This window comes from Nematostella vectensis, chromosome 7, assembly GCF_932526225.1.
Source record: "Nematostella vectensis chromosome 7, jaNemVect1.1, whole genome shotgun sequence".
NCBI lineage: Eukaryota > Metazoa > Cnidaria > Anthozoa > Actiniaria > Edwardsiidae > Nematostella > Nematostella vectensis.
The window spans coordinates 13,082,683-13,105,063 of NC_064040.1; the positions used below are offsets into that span (position 1 = coordinate 13,082,683).

The following is a 22,381-nucleotide window of genomic DNA, read 5'->3' on the forward strand; positions in this document are numbered from 1 at the left end:
CTTCTCACTCATCCCACATGACAAGCCTCGCCCTCATCTCACTCATCCCACATGACGAGCCTCGCTCTCTTCTCACTCATCCCACATGACAAGCCTCGCCCTCATCTCACTCATCCCACATGACGAGCCTCGCCCTCTTCTCACTCATCCCACATGACGAGCCTCGCCCTCTTCTCAATCATCCCACATGACGAGCCTCGCCCTCTTCTCACTCATCCCACGTGACGAGCCTCGCCCTCTTCCCACTCATTCCACGTGACGAGCCTCGCCCTCTTCGCACTCATCCCACGTGACGAGCCTCGCCCTCTTCTCACTCATTTCACGTGACGAGCCTCGCCCTCTTCCCACTTATTCCACGTGACGAGCCTCGCCCTCTTCTCACTCATTTCACATGACGAGCCTTGCCCTCTTCTCACTCATCCCACGTGACGAGCTTCGCCCTCTTCTCACTCATCCCACATGACGAACCTCGCCCTCTTCTCGCTCATTTCACATGACGAGCCTCGCCCTCTTCTCACTCATCGCACATGACGGGCCTCGCCTTCTTATCACTCATTCCATATGACGAGCCTCGCCTTCTTATCACTCATCCCACATGACGAGCCTCGCTGTCTTCTCACTCATCCCACATGACAAGCCTCGCCCTCATCTCACTCATCCCACATGACGAGCCTCGCTCTCTTCTCACTCATCCCACATGACAAGCCTCGCCCTCATCTCACTCATCCCACATGACGAGCCTCGCCCTCTTCTCACTCATCCCACATGACGAGCCTCGCCCTCTTCTCAATCATCCCACATGACGAGCCTCGCCCTCTTCTCACTCATCCCACGTGACGAGCCTCGCCCTCTTCCCACTCATTCCACGTGACGAGCCTCGCCCTCTTCGCACTCATCCCACGTGACGAGCCTCGCCCTCTTCTCACTCATTTCACGTGACGAGCCTCGCCCTCTTCCCACTTATTCCACGTGACGAGCCTCGCCCTCTTCTCACTCATTTCACATGACGAGCCTTGCCCTCTTCTCACTCATCCCACGTGACGAGCTTCGCCCTCTTCTCACTCATCCCACATGACGAACCTCGCCCTCTTCTCGCTCATTTCACATGACGAGCCTCGCCCTCTTCTCACTCATCCCACGTGACGAGCTTCGCCCTCTTCTCACTCATCCCACATGACGAACCTCGCCCTCTTCTCGCTCATTTCACATGACGAGCCTCGCCCTCTTCTCGTTCATCCCACATGACGAACCTCGCCCTCTTCTCACTCATCCCACATGACGAGCCTCGCCTTCTTATCACTCACCGCACATGACGAGCCTCGCCCTCTTCTTACTCATTTCACATGACGAGCCTCGCCTTCTTATCACTAATCGCGCATGACAAGCCTCGCTTTCTTATCACTCATTTCACATGACGAGCCTCGCCTTCTTATCACTCATCGCACATGACGAGCCTCGCCTTCTTATCACTCATCCCACATGACGAGCCTCGCCCTCTTCTCACTCATCCCACGTGACGAGCCTCGCCCTCTTCTCGCTCATTTCACATGACGAGCCTCGCCCTCTTCTCACTCATCCCACATGACGAGCCTCGCCCTCTTCTCACTCATTTCACGTGACGAGCCTCGCCCTCTTCTCACTCATCGCACATGACGAGCCTCGCCCTCTTCTCACTCATTTCACATGACGAGCCTCGCCCTCTTCTCATTCATTTCACATGACGAGCCTCGCCCTCTTCTCACTCATCCCACATGACGAGCCTCGCCCTCTTCTCATTCATCCCACATGACGAGCCTCCCCGTCTTCTCACTCATTTCACATGACGAGCCTCGCCTTCTTCTCACTCATCCCACATGACGAGCCTCGCCCTCTTCTCACTCATCCCACATGACGAGCCTATCCTTCTTATCACTCATTTCACATGACGAGCCTCGCCTTCTTATCACTCATCGCACATGACGAGCCTCGCTCTCTTCTCACTCATCCCACATGACGAGCCTCGCCCTCTTCTCACTCATCCCACATGACGAGCCTCGCCCTCTTCTCACTCATTTCACGTGACGAGCCTCGCCCTCTTCTCACTCATTTCACGTGACGAGCCTCGCCCTCTTCTCACTCATCCCACATGACGAGCCTCGCCCTCTTCTCACTCATTTCCGTGACGAGCCTCGCCCTCTACTTACTCATTTCACCTGAAGAAGCTTCAAACCACCAAATTGCTGTATTTTCGTTCTGTTAATTTAAACATAAAGCACCCCATGATACCTAAATGACATCCAACATGATTTTTATCTCTTTAATGACGTCCTAGATAACGTAATATATATTCCCTACACCTACAAGCATCTAAACATAAAAAAGTGTGAAGAAACACAGGTCTCAAATGCAAGTGTACTTATTATTACTTGGGCTGTAACTTATATTTACAAATATACGCATGCTGCTGGTAACACCAAAAATCGTGCCAACTGCCGTCGAACTGTTTAACGTTCCCACAATACCCAGTACCATCTGGCTCAGAGGTCTCCCAGTTATTATAGTCTGGGCGTGTAAAATCCGCCCAGACATATACATCGGCAGTTTTAATATTTTGCACCCCTACCCAGAAGTAAAGGAATGACGGGGGGACAAGGCTTGTTATAAAATGATTTTCCTCGGCGCTGTGGACGGAGGTAAGATGACTGCCAGGCGTTTCGCGGCATTTGCGCTCGGCGTCTTTCCAAGGTTGCTTCTCCTTTACAAATTTGTAGCAGTGACCTTTGAATAGAGACCACTTCGGAAGGCATTCTGTGAGGGAGGAGAGTGAAAACACTTCTCATCCATCACGATAATCATCAGTACATTGATGAGTATTATAATATGAATAAATAAATTGGAGTAGCTAATCACTCTCATCGCAGCTAGATGCTGAATAACGAGAGCGCAGATTCATACGTGCAGGTGCGGATCTAGCTTTTCGCTAAAAGGGGGGTTTGGCTGATTGACAAAGGGGGGAGGGGGCAGTTTATTTGTTACATATGGTTTTCTGGCAGCCCAAAGAGGGGATTTAATCCCCCTAAACCCTCCCCCTAGATCCGCTACTGACGTGGTCGAGTTGAAGGCCTGAGAAAGCGCCTCAGGCAGCCGCCATACAACTCATGTCTGACCACGGATCACAGCTAAGATCCAAATTGTTGGTTTTGTGGAGGGAGAAAAATAGAAGAACCCGGAGAAAAATCTTTGGATCAAAGGCAAGACCAACTAACCCAACTCACGTCGGAACAGGAAATGGAACCCAGAACCCAATGTTGAGAGGCACAGGCACTACAGAGCGACGCTTATGCCTTGTGCACACTAGTGGCATAACGACATAATGACATAGGCGCATACGACATTTTGACATAAGCCCAACATAACGACATGAACACAACGACATATGAGAAAAAAAACATGTTTTTTTCTTTTATGTCATTATGTCCATGTCGTTATGCCGGGCTTTAAAGTGCACGCGCCTATGTCGTTATGTCGTTATGTCAATAGTTTGCACTAGGCATTAGAAATTTTCTGCTTAATGTCGACTGTTCCCAATTTACGAAAATATCACGGTAAATTGTCGACCTAGTGAGTTCAAAGTAAATCGCTATTTTAGTGACACTTGATTTGATGTGCTACAATAACACAGTCGGGAAAGGTGCGGGGACTGGGGGAAGAGTGTATACAAGCAAGAAAAACATTCAACTCCAACAAAAAAGCTCAATTCAGAACCCCATTCAGTTGGGGTTCTTCCCATGTCGACCTTATAGGGATGCTCGTCGTCTCGTCGTATTTTTTAGGGGTCAACAATTTACTGGGTTATTTGAATAAATTGAAAACTGTCGGGCATTTACTCTATTGAGGACCTTTCCCGACTGTCGGGCATATTGCCACTTCGTATATCATCCAATATCATCCATCACGATAATCGTCAGACCATTGATGACATTAAAGAGTGCAATAATTATTAGTCTTCCTACTCTTATTGTTAGATCATCATCATTTTCATCATCATCAACATGTATTCGTCAGTATGGCACAAGCGAGTACACAGGGTGGGGTGGGGGGGGGGGGGTGCGCAGGGTGCGCGCGAACCGGCTGGCGGCCAAAAAGTGGGTCATTTCTTATTAAGTAATATTCACATGTTTTTTTCCATATGATACCTATGTCTGCGCACTCCCCCTCCCCCCAGCCAATTCTGGGTAAGCACCCGTGGCGACCCTTATAATATATCGCGCGTTATGCTACAACTGAAGAAGCAGAAAAAACGAACCTTGCTTTCTGGGTATAGTAGTTTTCTGGCAGCGAGCGGAATTCTGAAAAATGATAAAAAGAAGATTCAAACAACTTACTACTATTATCAAGCAAATACCTATCGTAAATAATACAATTATAACGAAATATGAGCACAATAGTAAAATACTTCTAATGAAAAAAAAAATTCTGATATAAGTTCTTACTATTCTACTAATACAGATTAGTATCTTATAACTACACGGTGATTTATGGAAAACGTCATCAATAATAATGATAAACTTTATATAAATTAACCAGTGTTGACTTTGTTTTAGAACTACAACTTACTTCCACTGATTTTAGCTGCTGAAATAGAAATCCTGGATCGGAAATAAGAAACTCTGCATGGTTTTTGCGCGAGACAGCACAAGTATTCAATTGGCAAAGTCCACCCTTCTTTGCCGTATACTCGTAATTGTAAGACACGCATTGGTCATCTTGCATGCAGGAATTGATGCAGCTCATCCAGTCATCCGCCATGCGAACCGAGGAATGGGAGCCGGGCAAAGAGAAGTCTTTGACCGTGTAAGCGTAAAATCCATTAGCGAGTGAGACACGCGCGTGGATGAAGTAAATAAAAACAAGACTTGACCACGATGGCCGCATTGGTGCAACAAAATGATCCACACTGTTTTAAAAAGAACGTGAAAATGATATGTCTTCGTACAATAACATGATACGAGACAGCCGATATGATTACACGCCTTTGCCAGTGATTTGTGCAAGTTTTGACATGTTAGCAATCAAAGCATTGTATCAGCTGTGCGGGTAGAATTCATCATATGCCAACACCACAGACTCAATTATTAGAATCTGAAACCTAAAAAGGCTAAAACAACCTAATATTTTGAGTAGTAGTAATTGCTTGTTTGGTGTACAAACAGCTTCGTTTGTTTATTGAATAAGACTTCCGAAGGGCATTCTCTTGAACGTTTTGGTCGCCATAAATACCCATTATGTTATGTGAAATGTCTTTTCAAGTTTAGTGGAATGAGGGATGACGGGAAGAGGGCTGGAGTAAGAGGATGATGGGAAGAGGGCTGGAGTGGGGGATGATGGGAAGAAGGCTGGTGTGAGGGATGATGGGAAAAGGGCTGCAGTGAGAGATGATGGGAAGTAGGGGTGAATGAGGGATGACGGGAAGAGGGCTGGATTTAGGGATGATTGGAAGAGAGCTAAAGTGAGGGATTATGGGAAAACAGCTTGATGACGCTCACAGGTCACTCATCAGTAGCCGCTGCATTGCGCTGGCCGAGAAAGAAAACTGTTTTGCGTCTGAAGTATGTTTGTGAGGCTCAGCCTATGGTTTCACACAACATTTTAAGGACCTCAATTGTAAACCTGAAGCTAAAAGTTACAAAGAAAGACCAGAAGATTCGCATGTACGCCAGGTAAATGACGTCATAATCCTGACATTTTAGAGTCCAGAAGAACTGCACGCTCGCTTAAGATTTTGACATCATAATGATTCCCCACAGAAATGGTACTATGACGTCATAATAAGTTACTATGACGTCATAATTAAGGCATATTTGAGCCGGGGACATCTGGATTCACGGATGACGCCAAATGGTCCCTTAGATAGTGGTGAATGTGTGCATGTTGCCGCCAAGCTGGCTGTTTGAGAGCGATGCAGCAGCATGGCTAGTGATCCACTGGTTGGTCAGACTTATTGGCGGGTTAGCGTTGTTTTGGGCGACTTATTATAATCAGAGTGTAGGTCAGTTAAACTCCTTTGATAGAATGGTATGGCTAGAAAAACTACAGACAAGCTGTAGAATATCTAGGTTGTATGACCAGAAAAACTACAGAAAAGGTGTGAAATAACTAGGTTGTTTGGTGTCAGGGAAATAAATCAACACAATGTTGAAATGGCATGTTATAGAATATTTTCGAGCGTCCGTCGAAGCAAAACAAGGCTAAAGCTCGAAACATCAGAGAAACTACTGTGTCTTCACAGAGCGTAAAAACACTTCAACCTTGTGATTTATTTCGGGGGCTAACCGAAGATTCAATCAAATTCTAGGGTATCGATTTTTCTCTTTTTCCTTGCTGAAAAAAACATATATTCGCGCAAATTTCCCTTCTTAGCCGACTCTTTCACGACTAAATGCTGACTTTTTCACAATACTATTCCACGACTTTTTGACGCCCGCTCCCCTTATTAGTACCATACAGTGGCACCCTGTTGAATGCAGAATCATATGATATACTTATTAATTCCAGGCGACAGCCATCTAACCATGGAACTACCAGCATTCATATCCAACATTCTCTGTAATGTCGTCATTGTTGCCGTCTTCATTTGGTGAGTACTGCAGATAGTTGATAAGCTTTGAAAATGGTTGTACAAAATTCCCCCTCAAACAACACGTCTCCTATGCAGCCGTTCTGACCTTTCACGCAATAACTCAAGCGCATAGCGTCACAGAGGACAAAAGAACAACTGCATAATAACTACCCAAACTCCTGCTCGCGTAGACATTTTCTTCACGCACCACCAAGTTGTTGACTTGGGGTTTGGACGAACTTTGTGAATATTTGCAGAAGGGCCAGTGGGAAAATAAATCACCGCAGAATTTTCGTCATGAAGAGTCATTATATCGGGATGCTTATACAAAAATACACGACAGTAAACTGCTTGTTGATTGGTTTGCTAGCTTCATATTATGGGTTATATATGACCCGGAGGGCAACGCCCTTATGATGAGTGACAGAGAGAATGATGAAACAGAGGAGAACTGGGGAAGAAGTCAAGGCCCGTGGCGAATACGCCGTAAAAGACGGCAAGAAAGAAGAGAGCCACGGCGCATGCGCCAAGGAGTCAGCAGTGATGAAAATGAGCAGGAAAGGGATGACGGGAAGAGGGAGGCTGTTATTGCAAGGAATGAGAAGAGCGCAAAGGACGATGGTTATACGTGGAATAACGAGAGAATGGTTACGAGAGAAAGGGATGCTGGGAAAACAGAGGCAAATTTGAGCAACAGGTTATTGCCTCGTGACGATGCAATTGAGAGTGATGGGGGCAGCGAAAACACATTGGTGCCAGAAACGCTTGGTGAAAGTCAACCAATCACTAACAAGGTCAGTGGTCGCGCTAGGGTGATCTGGGTTTCTCAGCTGTCAATCAAAAATTAAGCGAGTGGGTGTTAATTCCCCTTCGGTTGAAAATATGGCTCCCAGTTATCCGCCAAAGTTTACGCTAGGGAGCAGGTTTTTTCAATTTTCTCAAGTGGAGGTTTAGGATTTGCTTGTTACACTCCCGAGAAGATAAAATCTATACAGATGGAAATGGTTGAAGTTGTTGCTTCGAATAAGAGGCATCGTGAATCTATGGTAATTACAGTGATTTTGCAGCCAGGGATTTGATTAATGTCAATAATACCCAATACCTTAACAGCTTTAATGACAACGTTGATACCCAAGTTAATGCGAATTTTTCAGGCTAGCTTTCGTCTCTTTCGGGTGAGCTTATAATTTATAATATAAAGGGCCTTGGATTTTTCCACTGTAAGAGGAGTTCAAAATAAATACATAATATTATTTATTGCCACTAAAATCTGGTTGCAGATTAAATAAAGAGCCGAAGGTATAAACCAAGCTATTCAACACATGTAACCATTTAACTTTTTTTATTCTTATTAATAGTCTCAGCCCAGGAGAAAACCTGAAATTAGTACCCATGTCCACTCGGCCCAAGTACATCGAGATGACGTCACTGATCAAGCGATATCACGTGACTACACAGTGGCCGTTACTGTTATAACGCTGTCGGCGCTAGGGATCATGGGGGCCGTTGTGTTACATAGATTTGCACATAGGTGAACTCGAGACTATGTATCATGACAAACTATCATACTGTTCTGTAAACTATTTGAAATAAAATGTTTACTTTGTCATCTCTAGTCTAGCTTTTCATTGAGAGGTTAGTCTCTTTCTTCTCATTTTAACGTCACGAGCCAAAAGTGACTTGGGTGACGTTTGCGGCACTCGCCTCCTTATCATCTCCGTAGGTAAGACAGATGACCTCTTTGGCAACCTGATCATTAGCAAACGACGGCAAGGCATTCACACCTATTATCAAGGGCTCCAAATTTTCCTGAAGAAGGACATCGACTCCATACACTGCAGACAAGGGACTGCTTGACTGGCTGAGGGGTGAAAGGCTAGAGGATAGAAGATGGAAAAGTTCTCCAATATGCTGGAAGATCTTCTTCTCCACGTGATCCCACGACTTGTTGAGTCTTAACAGGTAAAACTTCTTAAGCTGGGCCTGGAAGTCCTCAAAGAGGGCGTGGTCCTGGGGCTTTCCGTCATCCACCGAGAGGAGAGTCGGCTCGTACTCATCCAGCTCCTTCAAGGGCTTCAACATTTCTGCTGTCTGCCTAATGCGGGGAGTGTTGTGGATGTGGAGGACCAAGGGTTTCAAGGATGGGACCATTACCGTGTATTGAAGACAGAAGGGCCTTCTGTGGAAGACGGCAGCGGTGACACAATCTGCAAAAGAGGAGTGAATTAAAAGTCATAGTTAGCTGAGCCATTGTTCTTTCTTTATTGTTTTCAGTTTTTTTTGTTGTTGCCCCAATACAGGTATTTTCAATTTGAAAGTTTATAACTTTTTGTACAAGATAAAATCTTTTTCTTAGGATTTAGGTTCAACTGAATATAAAACCTGCGTGTAAAAACCTAGAGCCAGACATTTTGGATTTTAATACTAAAAAATTTAAGAACCTACTTAAATTTATTTAAAATCTATTTATACGTGCAACTCATAAGACATGACATAAATGTGTGGCTCCTATTTTTAATCTTTCAGGTTGCTTCAGTATAAAAGGTCAACAAAAGATCATATCCCTATGTTAGCTTTCTCTTGAAATTGGTTACTATTGGGTTTGATCATTTCAGTCATTTTACTTGTATTATTTAAGCTCAAAACCTGGATGACTTTTTTATTTCAATCTTCATGAAATTGTTGATATAAGAAAAATATATTTTATTCTTAATGACAATTTCATAAGAACTAACTGGAATAAAAAATATTGATAAAAAAAATGAAGAAACGCTTAGCAGCTAGTGATAAAATAAGTATGTGCGCTTACAGTGTGAAGCAACAAGTGGTCCTGTTTCTCCAAGACGTATCATGCGCCTACAGTAAGTATGTGCGCTTATGTGTGTGCGCTTATGTGCGCTTACAGTGTGAAGCAACAAGTGGTCCTGTTTCTCCAAGACGTATCATGCGCCTACAGTAAGTATGTGCGCTTATGTGTGTGCGCTTATGTGCGCTTACAGTGTGAAGCAACAAGTGGTCCTGTTTCTCCAAGACGTATCATGCGCCTACAGTAAGTATGTGCGCTTATGTGTGTGCGCTTATGTGCGCTTACAGTGTGAAGCAACAAGTGGTCCTGTTTCTCCAAGACGTATCATGCGTCTAAGGTCTCTAGTGAACACAGGTTTGCACTTGAAATCTTGTGGGTTGGCTGAGCGCACTATCCACACAGACTTGAGGCTATTGGTGTAGTGATCGACACACAAGGCAGGGAGCTGGGAACGGAGACTGAATGTTCGTGGAATCCAAGAAACCTATACAAATGGCAATCGTCAGTAATTACAGGCTTTGGGTATTGGTAGGAGCAACTAGCGATACATGCACATTATAGAAAATGAGGGATTTACAGTCCTTTCCTTTTTATTAAGGTTTTGTTTTAGTTTCCTTGGACGGTGTTTGGTCCATGGAATACAATTCCTCCCCCTTAGTAGGTAATGCAACAAGGAAAGAATTTCATTCTATTTGTGTAGCCCCTATGTACCCTTCATAGCCCATATCATCAACACACCAATCCATCCTCACAACAATGCTTTTAGTACCTTTACTACACCAATGACCACACCATCCTCGTCTACCCCCTACTTTGGCTACCTCACAATCTCCTGCAAGCTCATCAGCACTGCAGGTGCCCTCCTTCTTTAATATTTAATCCTGGACCATGAAATACCTGTACCCTGTCTCTACCCCGGCCACACCCACCACCACCATATTGTTTTATGCCATCACAAACACCACATAAAACATCTGCAATCTCTTCCTAAACCTTGTCCCCTACCATGACCACACCCATTACCGTCTTGTTTTGCACCATCCTGAACACTGCATAAAACTCCTTCATCTTGTCCCTTCCCCTTACCCTGATCACATCCACCTTAAAGTCGCATTGTCACCAGTTTACTTCCGGAGGTCCGACGGAAACCTTAACCGTTAAAAGACAAAAGAATCTATTAGAATCTAAGATATTTAACAGGCCATCCGCTCTAAATTAGCGATCACATCATCGAAGAAACTTCCAATAGACACTGCTTTCAATATTTTAAAATATTTTTCGCGTTTTCTGTTAAAAATTATCGGAGATTGCTAAATATTCTACTGGAAGTAAACTGACAATGCGGCTTTAACCATCCTTTTAGAAGGCCAACCATAAAACTCCTGCATCTTGCCCCTTCCCCTGATCACATCCACCTGATCACATCCTTAAGTCTTTCATTGCCATAACGCCCTGAGACGCCTGTAAAATATAGGCCCAACTCCAAAACGTTGAAAATGCAAACTAAACATCACCAGACTCGGATACTCATAGATTCATCCAAGGCATAGACGACCTTCAAAAACGCATCTAAGCAATGTAATAGAATCGACTCTTTTGTCAAAATATCAACCTTGATTTCTGACTAATTCGTAAACAAATGCTTAAACTTAGAAACATTTCTTACCAAAAAAGACACAAAATTCCGAACTACAAATAGAGACAAGCAAACACAGATCAAGTCACAAATAGATACCGTTATTGGGCTCCGTCAGGTCCCATTTTACAGCAATCAGTCACAATAATCAATGCTAGAACCTCCATTAGAAGCGAGTCACCATGTTTAGCCTATTTTGCATGCCTGCACTGCATCATGGGAGTCTTGGAAACACCTTTACAGACAGGCGGGCAATCTCCTTTCCCACAATCATAACAGTTTTTTTATAAGTCTCTTTGCCCCGAAGTCAAACAAAACATTTCCAGGTCCAAGGAACCCAAAATAAGCCTGAAAACAATTTTTGAATAAGGTTGGGTAGCAAAGATGGCCCACATTGGAGAGTACGAGGCCGTTCACCAGAAAATTCCTTTATTTTTATTTATTTATTTATTACATTCATGGTGATGACGGCCGTAGGAGGCAAAGAACAGGACTTGAGGTCCCTTACAGGCTCAGCCTCCGTTGGTCAGTAGTATAGTCAACATTACATACGTAAAAACAACACAAGCAAACTTAACAGCGACAAACTGAATCAGTGTTACACTGCCTACAGATAGGACATAAGATGCGCCATGTCCGGATGTCGTCAGGGTGGAATACTTCAGATAGGCGCGTTGCCAGTAGTGACTTCAGGCGGGACTTGAAGAGGGAGGTCCGCTCAGACGATCTAATTTGCAGGGGGAGGGCATTCCAGGCAGGGCAAACACATACAAAATACGATTCGCGGAAGGTAGAGGTTCGCGAAGCGATCAAGCGAATATCTAATCCTGTTGAACCTCGACGAGTGCTAGAGTTTGAAACTTGGATGATACTGGAGATGTCCATGTGTATCTCGCCTTTGATACATCGATAGAGGAAAAGCAGATCAAGGTATTCAAGGAAATAGCACAGAGGGAGGAGATTAATGTTAAGAAGGCGCTGCTTATAGTCCAGTTCGAGTCCTTGAAACATGTAGCGCGTAGCTCTCCTCTGCACTCTCTCTAGCGATCTCATCAGATGGAGAGACCCCAACTGGCAGGGCGCCCACACCTGGCTAGCATAGGTGAGGTGCGATCTTACAAGGGAGATATACAGCGTCTTTTGTCAATCGAGGGGGAGACCGTTTGAGCAGTGCCGCAGGAGGAAGCCGAGCATCTTGTTTGCTTTTGAGATGTCTTTCTCACTTGGTGAAGCCCAGACAAGGAATTATCCCATTGAATCAACCTCAGCGTGCAAACATCCATAAGTACAGCATTAATTATGCCCAAAAAGACTTCATGATGTCCTAAGGCACTCTCCAGACGTGAAAAAGCTGTAATTTCTAAGCAAATTACAAGCAAAACTGTTGTAAGCAACAGGCTGTAGCAGTGTTGTCGCTAGAAAGAAAAGGCACCGCAGTGCATTGTTGGAAACTTCAAGGCATACCGTCTTGGGTCAGCGGTGGCTTAGCTTAACTGGTAGTGTTGGACTTTAAATAGGGGGGGGGGGAGGTTTCTGTTTTCAGTCTGTTTTTCTTACAATGTTGCTCAAAAGTACCCAGGAGTGAAAGGGTTAAAGAAGGCCATCCAGGCTGCCATTTTATGCTCCCACTCAATGCCGAGTCACATGAAGCATCCACTTTCATAGGCTTTTTCAAACAAGTAACCAAGATATTTCAATCGAATATCGTCAATAACGCATCAGACTTCATTCCTAGATTGTCATTTTGAAGCTTTCATGAGAATAAGCAGTTGTAATTTCAATAATCAATAACAAAGGAGAGGTTGATCGACATTTTTTGACCACCCTGAACTTCTCATGTTCCCTGAAACCCAACCATGCCCACTCACCTGTCCAATTTTTTTCTGCATCATCCCGAACAATATGTCCCGCCTGAGAAGAAACTGCTCTCCAGACAGGCGGTTCACCTTCTGCTGCGGCAGCACGTCACCCACGACACTCTCCACCCACAGTGCCTCTGCATCATCAGGTGCATCCAATGAAGTGCAGCCCAAGGTTTTCACCACAGCCTCTACACTCGGACAATTCTCACTCACATAAAACTTCAGGGAAAGTTTCACCTCAGAGGACTCTACTTCCCTCACTATGTCTGATGCTAGCGGAGCAAGGTGGACTTGAGGCAAGGACTGCTTCAGGTTGGCACATGCTTCAGCATAATCCTCCAAAAATGATCTGGGGAAATCCAGTGGCATCTGAGGGGAGCAGGCAAGGAGCCTTGCTTCCTTGTGCTTCTGTGTCTCCATGTGCACCAGCAGTGGGCAGAAATCTCTAGTGCAGACATCCCCCTTTTTGATATCCTGTGCTGGCCAGATAAGGGAGCAAGTCATGCCATTTACAGCGTAGGCAAACGGTGCGCACTTGACATTAGGAGTGCTACTGTGTGAAAGAGCAGACCCAGTCTCATCCATCATGTACCAGCAGTGGGCTTGTGGCCCTCCAACTACCGTCACTTTCTGGTATGTTTGGTTGTAATACCACATTGCGCTGAGGGCGGTGCCAAGGTTATAGGCTTTCTCTCGCTCCTTGAATTTAGCTTGTTGGAAAATCTGATTGCTCGTGAACTGCTTCTCACCTTTGATACAGACCTGAAGGAGATAACAAAGGTGAGTTTCACAAAGATCTTGCATTATTGATACCTTGGTTGAGTTAAAAATGTGATAACACAACTAGAAAATTCTGCTGGCTGAAAAATATTCCTAAAGTGTTCGATTCTAGAAAATTCTAGTACTTGCACAAGGTAAACTCAAATGATTTTTTAACTTGAAAATAAGCTGTAAATTCGTTTTTACCATATCAATTGCACATTTATCTTACCATTATACTGCTATTTTTCTCTTTCATTTCATTTGAATAATAGCAGAAACAATAGAATATGTATGACAAGCTGTCTTCTGTTTAATATACCTTATGCAATGAGGTTTACTTTCATGTGTACAGTAAGATAACATAGGAAACCAAAGACCACATTCTTGATATAAATTACTGACAGTGGTCTTTAGACTAAACATTTGTAGAAGGGTTTGTAAGATTAAACCAGCCTGATGTTGGGTATCCACTGTATGTGTAAGCAACTTACTGGCCACATCCCCTCATCAGAGCCTCTCTTTTGCAACGTCATCTGAAGGACTCCTGGGCCGTCAAACGTCCAGATGCACTCGTCAGGAAGGACCGGGGCATAAAAATCTCCATCAATGATAGGCGGACTGCCTTTTACCCCTAGCGTCCAGTGCTTTGCAGTCAATTTATTGATAATACTGGCTTTCTTGGCAGAAGTAGGGACTGAAATCAGGACTGTCACCCAGCCTTCTTCACTTGTTTCCTCCCAGCTGTACTGGGATGTTGTTGCCTGACCATATTGTACTGTCTTCTCCTCTTCATGATCTTTCAAGTATTTTTTATACATTTTCTGGAGGAACTCTTCAGATATTGATTCCCTGTATTGCTCATCAGTGGAACTGATAAACCCTTCCTTGAAGTCTTCATAGTCTAGGATCTTATCTTCATCGTCATCATTGCCCACTTGTTTGGGAGGTGATGCTCCTTCTGCATACATCAAAGCACTGATCAGGTCATTATGACCCAAATCCAGAAATTCTTTGGCTTTTTCCTTAGTTACACCTGCGACTTGCTCTATTACTTTCTGAGAATCCACAAACACATCTGAAAAAATGCAGAACATGAGCTGTGTCTTCTGTTTACTTGACTGAAGGAAATAATGAGATTTTTTTATTGCTAAAATTATAAATTGAATTGATATAATTGGATTATGGATATAGTTTGATCACAAAAGAAGTCTAGAAGCCAGAAACCAGCAGCTGTATAATCATCAAGTGTGATTTTTATATTCATAAGTAATATATTCAAAATCATTTATATCAACCTAATATCCACTTAAAACTATGATTTTTTTATTCACTTTCAGCCATACCAGTGTACTAAATCTGTATACGGTGAAGTGAATAAATTATCGTTGCTTGTTTGTTTTAAAAGTCTACGACTTGACTATGATATGTGCATAAACCAAACTGGCTCCCTATAAATGCTTAGTGTGCTATCCCCTGACCCCAGATTTCCTGAGTTGGAACCCTTCCCACACTTGCGAATTCCCATTCACCTCCATGAATGTGAGGTATTGAATTGCTTAAAACCAGGTCCGTACCTATGGGGGGGCAGGGGGTGCAAATGCACCCCCACTCCCGCACAATGGCCGAAGGTCCACTTTCGGTTCCCAATGGACGTGCTATTTGTAGACAAAACTTATAAAGCATAAGCTAGATCACTTTGGTACGTAGCCAAATATAATAATAAACATCCCGTGGAGATACTGCTAAGGCATAAAAAAAAACCCTTTTGGTACTTTTGGAGATGGTCAGATTTTTATCAGAGAACTTATTCCCTACCTCCCCGACCCGGAAAAATTGGGTCCACTTTTTCGGATTTCGCACCCCCCCTCCCCCCCCCCCAAGAAAAATCCTTGTTATAGGCCTGGGTATACCTTTATCTCGGTTTTCATCCTCACGTAAGTTCATCATATTCTGGAGTCTCAGTAGCAAATCTGGGCTTTTGGCTAGTTTCCTCTTAGCGCCTTCAGCTCCATCGCTTGTCCAAACATGCTCCACGATGTACACATCACTGTCTTTCGCGAGATCTTTCTTTGCATGAAGCGACCATCTTCGTTGGGAAGTTTCTCCCGTTTTCTGTCGCTCAAAAGCATTATTAGCGTCTTTTCTGATGACAGGCGAAAGTTTAGCGTGTAGCTCTTTCCATAAGTGCTGCGGAAGCCCGATGTGGCGAAACTGGGAGCCGTGTATTTCGGCAAAGTTTTCCCACGTAATTTCACATGTGCTTTCGGCCGCCATTTTCTAGGGGAAGCAATTTCCCGCGGGCGTAGAGGTAGAAGCGCGTCCACGACTACTCCTCTAATGTCAGCGGATGATCAAAGAATTACTGGTACCACAGGCCTCCCAACGTTTATTGCGACAACTGAATAAAGTATAATGCGAGAATGAAAAAGTCGCCGCAAACATCCGGGGGGGATGGGCTATATTGGGACGTGCCGCTGGACAGGGTATGGTTTTTTACCTCTCTGTCCTAAACAGGATATACATTTCAGGCCTGTCTGTCCTGAACAGGGTACATAATTTTAAGCAAGGCTGTCAGGGTACCGATTTGGTTGCCTTGCTAAAACTCGTAACCGTTGATCGCGCCGCCGATCTGATTGCCTTGCTTGCTCTCACGTGCTAACAGGGTCCTTAAATTGAGGGTGTTGTCCTAAACAGGGTCCTAAAATCAAGGGTGTTTTCCTTAACAAGGTATGGTTTTTCAGAATTTTTGTCCTAAACAGGATCAGGTTTAAAACCCCCCAGCAGCATCCCTATGCCCAAACATAGGCCGGGTACCCCGTAGCTTTGCAAGACAAACAATATTATTTATTCGTTCAGCATTTTTGTTCACTTTATCAAAATGTGCATTCAAGAAGAGCACATCAGTTTTAGTAATAAAAAAAATACTTTTGCTTACTTAAAATATCGGGGGCACATTAAGAAAAGGGGGGGACGAATCGATTATTCTAGTAAAACTATGCTGATTTTTTATGTCGTTTTTTTCCAACAGTATGCTCGACAAAAAATGGGAAAAACAAAAAAAAGTAGATCTTTTAACCTCAACCAAGTGAATACAATAAAGCTTTAATACGAAACTATATAAAAAAAAAATTTTAAACAGAGTTTCCATTGAAGCATCATTACCAGCTCTGATAGATGCGGGTGGGAGGCCTGTGGTTTCAATATACAAGCCAAAAGACCGTTCTGGGTTTCCTGTGGCGTTACCGCGGGCTCAATTTATTACAAGCAGTAAAAATATGTCCATACTTGTGTTTTTGCTTTGAATTCTTTGCACATAAACAGTTCTAAGATGTCTCACCAAGGGAATCTGATAAAGAAATTGATAAGAGAGATGGATAATCCTTATCACATAGGGGAAGACAGTGATTCTGATGATGAACGTGACGGAAAAAGGTCGGTAGAAAAGAGATAGACGTCTTTCACACGTTCTTGCCTTCTAACTTTAGAACTTCGCTTTTTTTTTAACGTTTCACCTCTATTTCTCGACCGTATTAAAAAAAAAATCTTTCATGCTTTTGCTATGTTAGCTCGGAAGATGAAGCCGAAGAGATTGCATGTCAGAGCAGGAATTTTATAAGAGAACAAAAAGATGATGATGATGCTGAAGCTGATGATGATGATAGTGATGATGACTTTGAGAAGGAGATGGAGATGGACTTGGATGCTGTGATGCTAAGGCACTCCGTGTGTGAAGGTATGCTAGCACTACAAAATAAACAAGTTGAAATTTCAGAAAACATGCATCTGAAGTTATTGACCACATAAATATGATGCACCAAATAACAAGGCTGTCAATCAATCAACTAGGAAAAAAAAGGGGGGGGGACAAATGAGGATGTTGGGACAGGAGTTCGCAAACTCATCCCTCTTTGATTGACATTGCTTCCTACTGATAACTTATTTACCTGGTTCTTGTTTAGGCAATATGCATAATATTAATTATTATGATTGACAAAATATATCCATACTTAGCAGCTTCTCGCATTGTTCTAGCAATACACAACCCCTTAATAGATATGTTTCATATTTAATAAATAACATGGCAAAATCACTACAACACAATGTTATCAAGCATTAACTTCACACATCTTTTAGATCAATCAACTAACCCCACCAGAAACCCTACTGAACCGACAGACTCTACAAATTCTGATAATCACAAGACTGCTGAAGAAGAGAAGCAAGAGTGCTACGATGAGGATTATTTCAGTTCTGGATCTGAGGATGAGAATGCAGTTGGAGGGGTGCCATCTAAGTCTAGAGAACGCCGCAAAATCTTGACAGATGATGATTTGTTTTATGATCCTGATATGGATGATGAAGATGAGAAATGGGTGTTAAAACAACGACAAATAAACAGAGAAAAAGGTATAGTAAACAAAAGGTACATAGGATTTCAAACATAGCCAAAGGCACATTTCTTTAACCTTTTTTACAGAGAACATCTAAACAAATACTTTAAAGCCAATGGGGTTGGTGGAAAACAAAAGCAAAATTTTTCAAATCTATTTAGGACTACTTAAATTAATCTTCAGAAGTGATTCACTGAAAAAAATGTCTTCATTGTTTTCTATATAATTGCAAGCTATTAACTAATAGAAAACTGAGATGAAAGAATAGAAAATAAACACTGCAAACGTTGCATTGCCATCTAGCACTTCCTAGCGAGCGACCTGCCTAAAAATGGCTGCAAGGGAGGCTATGCACTCCCCTTCTTATGCAAAAAATAACTACTTAAAGTAAGGCTAATGCTTTATAGAATACAGGGCTGGCTATTTTTGGGATGGTTATTTTCCATCCCTAGTATTTTTGGGGTATATGAAATGTCATGTTTATAGCTCCCTTGGCTTTTAGCCAATATTATTGTATTACTGTAATAATGTATATTATTGTATTACTGCTTTATTGTAATCGGTATTACTTCTGATATTGTACAGGCAAGAAAAGAGTATTACCCACATCAAGCCAGGATGCCACCTCAGACAGTTCTGGTGGCTCAAGTAAACAACAGAAAACCAAACAGACCAAAGTAACCAAACCTCCAACTAGCGATGCAGTTCTCTCTTGTCCCGCGTGTATGACCATTGTCTGTATTGACTGCCAAAGGTATGTTAGCTCTAAGAATATGTTTCAAGTATACTTTCAAGTCCTTTTTTCAAGCATATGGTACATACCTTATAGCAGGGCTTCTGGAATTACGCGCTTGTGCGGAAGCGCATAATTTGGCTTTTTCCGCGTAATCCACAAATTTCCGCATAATCCAGCATAATTTGGCATTTTCCACATAATCCACAAGTTTCCGCGTAATTTGGCTAAATTTTAAAAGACAAAAACATTTAATTGCACAGCCGATGTGTTCTTTTAGGGTTCTTACCTCTATTTCTCGTAAAAAAGAGAGATATTCTTCGTAAGAGTGCGATATCTCGAACTGAATTTCGAAAACAAATAAAACTACTAGCCGTTCTTCGCTAAACCGCGAAGGCCTAGGACTAATAATAAAATACCTTTTTTAATTGGTTGGTGGCTAGGAGCCAATGAAAACTTGCCTAAGATATTTTCACGCAAAAAAAATAACCTTTTCAAGTTATTTCGTGCTTTCCTTCGGTACAATATGCAGTTTGGGCATAACAGTTGATATTCCATGTAATTTAGCGTGTAATTCAGTAAAGAATCCTGCAAAATTTTGATTTTTAAAGAAGAATGTATTGCAAAATCCTGCATAATTAAGCGCGTAATGATTGATTTTCCGCGTAATTTAACGCGTAATTTAGCAAAGAATCCCGCGTAATTTTGAGTTTTTTTCCACATAATTCCAGAAGCCCTGTTATAGGCACAAGAAGTCTTTGTAGATACCTTATTTTTACACACTCATTGAATTTGGCTTAGAGGTGCTGGCAGTCTTTGTAAATACCTTATACATAGCGCATATTGTAAATTTTTTAAATGTGCCAGCAGTATTTGTAGATACCATATTTTCACAGGGCCGTAGCAGGAATAAAATAAAAGGAAATGACCAGAAGGAGCATGGCTGTGCCCCCCCCCCCCTCAAATATTATCTAAATGTTTCCGTATTGTGTCCGCCCAATCTTTCAAGGCCTGCTATGGCTCTGTATTCCACATATATTGTATATGCCTGACATGTGCTGGCATTTTGTTTACACACATATTGTTTATGCCTCCTGTTGATTTTTGTTTTCTCTTTTTCAGACATGATATATATAAAAACCAATACAGAGCCATGTTTACTATGAACTGTACTGTTGTTGCTGATGAAGTTCTGAAATATCAAGAACAGACCAATTTTGGAAAGAAACGCAGGGGCAAACACAAAGGGAAGCTAGTTCAACAGACTGATGCTGGTGATACAAGCACTAGGACATATGAGACCTACCACCCAGTGAAATGCTCAGAGTGTGGAACTGAAGTGGCAGTCTATGACAGTGATGAGGTTTATCACTTTTTCAATATCTTGACAAGCTATGCATGATTCATCCTCAGAAACCCACTGGTAATTCTCTTGCGAGTGACATTAGAGGAAAATACCCCTGGGTTTCCAAGGATGTGCATGATTGTACAGTGAGTGATAAATTAATAAAATATAGCACAAATCTATTTGTTCATAGCATTTTTTTTTTAATTCATGAAGGTATTATCTCTTCTATTTTAAAACAGAAATTCATACAAGGAGCCTTACATTCAAAAGGTTCCATAAGCAGTAAATGATAACAAATTGATAAGCAGAGAATAATCAATAAAAAAGAGTAACAGTTAATAACAAGTAGATACTTGATATCCACCTGTCAGACCTGAGACAATAGTTGAGATTATGAGAAGAGGTTTTATTCATGGTAAATATAAAAATCACTTAATCAGTAACAAATTTTAAATTAAATAGCCAAAATAATAAATCTACTGTTAATTTGGAAAAAAAACTACATTTGTTATAATTCTTCTCTGTGCCACTGGACATTGTCTTTAAGTCTGGGCTCAAAGCCGTGCATATATCCCACCACAGGGTATTTCCTCATGTACACATCATGGAAATTTTTCTCCAGTCTTTGTAACTCATCTTTTGTCAAACCATCCTATAAAAAAAAGGTAAACATGCCATTTGCGAGAGAAAAAAAAAACGTATCAGTTGAGAAAAAAAAAGGAAAAAATTTCTCTAGCAGAGCAAGGTTTCGATCCTCGGACCTCTGGGTTATGGGCCCAGCACGCTTCCGCTGCGCCACTCTGCTCACCAGACAATCATCAACCAGAAATTTACTGTATATATAGCCTTCGCGTGCATAATTACATCCGGCTCATAAAAAGAAGACTGTATATAAGATCACATTTACATTTCGATACGTTAGTATTTTTTAGGGGGAATACTCACCAAATTTCCGTTCATGTTCTCGGCCGCTAAAGACCATTTTGCGATGGCTCGAGAACATTCTTTTCCCGCCATAGAGTTGTACGATTCTCCGTAACCATAAAGGTCTATTACATAAAACAGGAGTTAAAACAAAGTACAACAAGAGATGGGTTAGTCATTTAGATTATTTGAAACGATGATTTATTATAGTTATCAAATACGCTTTTCTTGTTATAAGCTTTTTACAATCGGTAACTAATTAAAATTTCAAAATCCCCCAAACCTTTTGAAGTGGACACATCGAAAACAACCCCTTTCACTGCCACGTAGATTGGCGAGTTTGACTGGAATAGAGAGAGAGAGACAGACATACAGACAGAGCAACCATTATCTAAAATAGAATACTTGATCATTCTCTGTTTGAGAAATCATATTTAGTCAAGAACCTACAATCATCACTTACGTTTCTACCGTTGAATGTGGCGAGTTCGTCCTTGGTAAATAGCTTGTGTCCTGGAGTTATTTTCAAATTTTCATCGAGATCTGCGAATGGTGCATGGGGGATTTGTCCCTTGATGTCAGCAGCAAAAGAAATGTCGATAAATACAGAGAATAGTAAGAGAAAGATGGCAGCCCTAACCATGTTGTGTTTTGGAACGTTTACAGTGTCAGCGTTGCGTGAACTTTGTCTGGAGCTGTCACGCAATATGCTGTGGCTATGAGAGCTATTGACACGTTGTAGCCCACCCGTCAATTGTTTTATCGAGAAAAACTTTTTTAAATAACAACAATAACAACAGAAAAATACTGTACTGATAGGCTTTAAAAAATGTATACGAAGCAAAGGGATTGAAGAGTATATAAAAGAGGTGGTGCGAAAACCGCACAGTACTAAACAAACGCACAGAAAAAAACGCCAAAAAACGCAAAAACGTCAAAATATGTCAATAACCGTAAACCGTGCAGTCTAGAGAAATTGCAAAAGCGCGGATCAAAATACGAATATACCACGCCAGATTGAGGCAAAACCGCATTATAAAAAACACGGACCCTCCCTATTAGTGTTCTAAAAGTAGCTTAAAGCATGGCTGTACTCTTAAAATCTCGATAAAAATGTTAGATAGTATATACATTTTTTCACGTGTACCCTTCCCTTTTTTTATTTCATAAGGTAATATTTTCGCGCCACTTTTTCCCGCTATTTGTTTGTGACCGTGCGCGCGTTTACTTTACTTTGCAACTTTACTTTGTTATTGTTCCTCAAGGCGACGAGAGAGATGAAATTTACAGATAAAATCACCTAAGAAAGCAAAAAAAAAAA

At 42.2% G+C, this 22,381-nt stretch overlaps 5 protein-coding genes across 7 annotated transcripts; 2 read left to right on the forward strand and 3 right to left on the reverse strand.

Annotated features, from left to right (window-relative positions):
- Positions 1-2,379: 2,379 nt before the first annotated feature.
- LOC5508201 (C-type lectin lectoxin-Lio2) lies at positions 2,380-4,927 on the reverse strand. The gene is made up of 3 exons (XM_001628785.3): positions 4,597-4,927; positions 4,286-4,328; positions 2,380-2,787 (listed from the first exon to the last, which is right to left on the reverse strand). The coding sequence occupies exons 1-3, from the start codon at positions 4,912-4,914 to the stop codon at positions 2,402-2,404; spliced, it is 747 nt and encodes a 248-aa protein (XP_001628835.2). The 5' UTR covers positions 4,915-4,927; the 3' UTR covers positions 2,380-2,401.
- A 560-nt stretch (positions 4,928-5,487) lies between these two features.
- LOC116615421 lies at positions 5,488-8,207 on the forward strand. 3 transcript variants are annotated; one of them, XM_032377036.2, is made up of 4 exons: positions 5,488-5,699; positions 6,535-6,616; positions 6,969-7,392; positions 7,957-8,207. In XM_032377036.2, exons 2-4 carry the CDS (start codon positions 6,552-6,554, stop codon positions 8,131-8,133), a joined length of 666 nt encoding a protein of 221 aa, XP_032232927.1. In that variant the 5' UTR covers positions 5,488-5,699; positions 6,535-6,551; the 3' UTR covers positions 8,134-8,207. The 3 variants fall into 3 exon arrangements, with proteins under 3 accessions (XP_032232927.1, XP_032232925.1, XP_032232926.1); XM_032377034.2 differs by lacking the exon at positions 5,488-5,699 and adding an exon at positions 5,829-6,028; XM_032377035.2 differs by lacking the exon at positions 5,488-5,699 and adding an exon at positions 5,834-5,987.
- Positions 7,926-15,974, reverse strand: LOC5508200. Its single transcript, XM_001628786.3, has 5 exons — positions 15,575-15,974; positions 14,156-14,739; positions 12,909-13,664; positions 9,690-9,888; positions 7,926-8,805 (listed from the first exon to the last, which is right to left on the reverse strand). The coding sequence occupies exons 1-5, from the start codon at positions 15,936-15,938 to the stop codon at positions 8,261-8,263; spliced, it is 2,448 nt and encodes an 815-aa protein (XP_001628836.1). The 5' UTR covers positions 15,939-15,974; the 3' UTR covers positions 7,926-8,260.
- Positions 15,975-16,898: 924 nt separating this feature from the next.
- LOC5508213 (E2F-associated phosphoprotein) lies at positions 16,899-20,315 on the forward strand. Its single transcript, XM_032377033.2, has 5 exons — positions 16,899-17,096; positions 17,231-17,397; positions 17,799-18,071; positions 18,641-18,809; positions 19,911-20,315. The coding sequence occupies exons 1-5, from the start codon at positions 16,993-16,995 to the stop codon at positions 20,188-20,190; spliced, it is 993 nt and encodes a 330-aa protein (XP_032232924.1). The 5' UTR covers positions 16,899-16,992; the 3' UTR covers positions 20,191-20,315.
- Positions 20,316-21,751, reverse strand: LOC5508238 (neudesin). Its single transcript, XM_001628787.3, has 4 exons — positions 21,524-21,751; positions 21,344-21,404; positions 21,082-21,185; positions 20,316-20,788 (listed from the first exon to the last, which is right to left on the reverse strand). The coding sequence occupies exons 1-4, from the start codon at positions 21,701-21,703 to the stop codon at positions 20,645-20,647; spliced, it is 489 nt and encodes a 162-aa protein (XP_001628837.2). The 5' UTR covers positions 21,704-21,751; the 3' UTR covers positions 20,316-20,644.
- Positions 21,752-22,381: the final 630 nt, after the last annotated feature.

Bases quoted from the DNA above. Each gene is read 5' to 3' on its own strand.
- LOC5508201 (XM_001628785.3), bottom strand. From the start codon at position 4,914: ATGCGGCCATCGTGGTCAAGTCTTGTTTTTATTTACTTCATCCACGCG. The intron at 4,329-4,596 runs GTAAGTTGTAGT...ATCATTTTTCAG, and splicing joins AGCAGCTAAAATCAGTGGAA to AATTCCGCTCGCTGCCAGAA. The intron at 2,788-4,285 runs GTTCGTTTTTTC...CCTCCCTCACAG, and splicing joins TACTATACCCAGAAAGCAAG to AATGCCTTCCGAAGTGGTCT.
- LOC116615421 (XM_032377034.2), top strand. From the start codon at position 5,908: ATGTTGCCGCCAAGCTGGCTGTTTGAGAGCGATGCAGCAGCATGGCTA. The intron at 6,029-6,534 runs GTCAGTTAAACT...TATTAATTCCAG, and splicing joins TTATTATAATCAGAGTGTAG to GCGACAGCCATCTAACCATG. The intron at 7,393-7,956 runs GTCAGTGGTCGC...TCTTATTAATAG, and splicing joins GTCAACCAATCACTAACAAG to TCTCAGCCCAGGAGAAAACC.
- LOC5508200 (XM_001628786.3), bottom strand. From the start codon at position 15,938: ATGGCGGCCGAAAGCACATGTGAAATTACGTGGGAAAACTTTGCCGAA. The intron at 9,889-12,908 runs GTGAGTGGGCAT...CCATTTGTATAG, and splicing joins TGCAGAAAAAAATTGGACAG to GTTTCTTGGATTCCACGAAC. The intron at 8,806-9,689 runs GTAAGCGCACAT...CCTCTTTTGCAG, and splicing joins ACCACTTGTTGCTTCACACT to ATTGTGTCACCGCTGCCGTC.
- LOC5508213 (XM_032377033.2), top strand. From the start codon at position 16,993: ATGTCTCACCAAGGGAATCTGATAAAGAAATTGATAAGAGAGATGGAT. The intron at 17,398-17,798 runs GTATGCTAGCAC...CACATCTTTTAG, and splicing joins AAGGCACTCCGTGTGTGAAG to ATCAATCAACTAACCCCACC. The intron at 18,810-19,910 runs GTATGTTAGCTC...TCTCTTTTTCAG, and splicing joins GTCTGTATTGACTGCCAAAG to ACATGATATATATAAAAACC.
- LOC5508238 (XM_001628787.3), bottom strand. From the start codon at position 21,703: ATGGTTAGGGCTGCCATCTTTCTCTTACTATTCTCTGTATTTATCGAC. The intron at 21,405-21,523 runs GTAAGTGATGAT...TCTCTATTCCAG, and splicing joins CCACATTCAACGGTAGAAAC to TCAAACTCGCCAATCTACGT. The intron at 21,186-21,343 runs GTTTGGGGGATT...TTTATGTAATAG, and splicing joins CGATGTGTCCACTTCAAAAG to ACCTTTATGGTTACGGAGAA.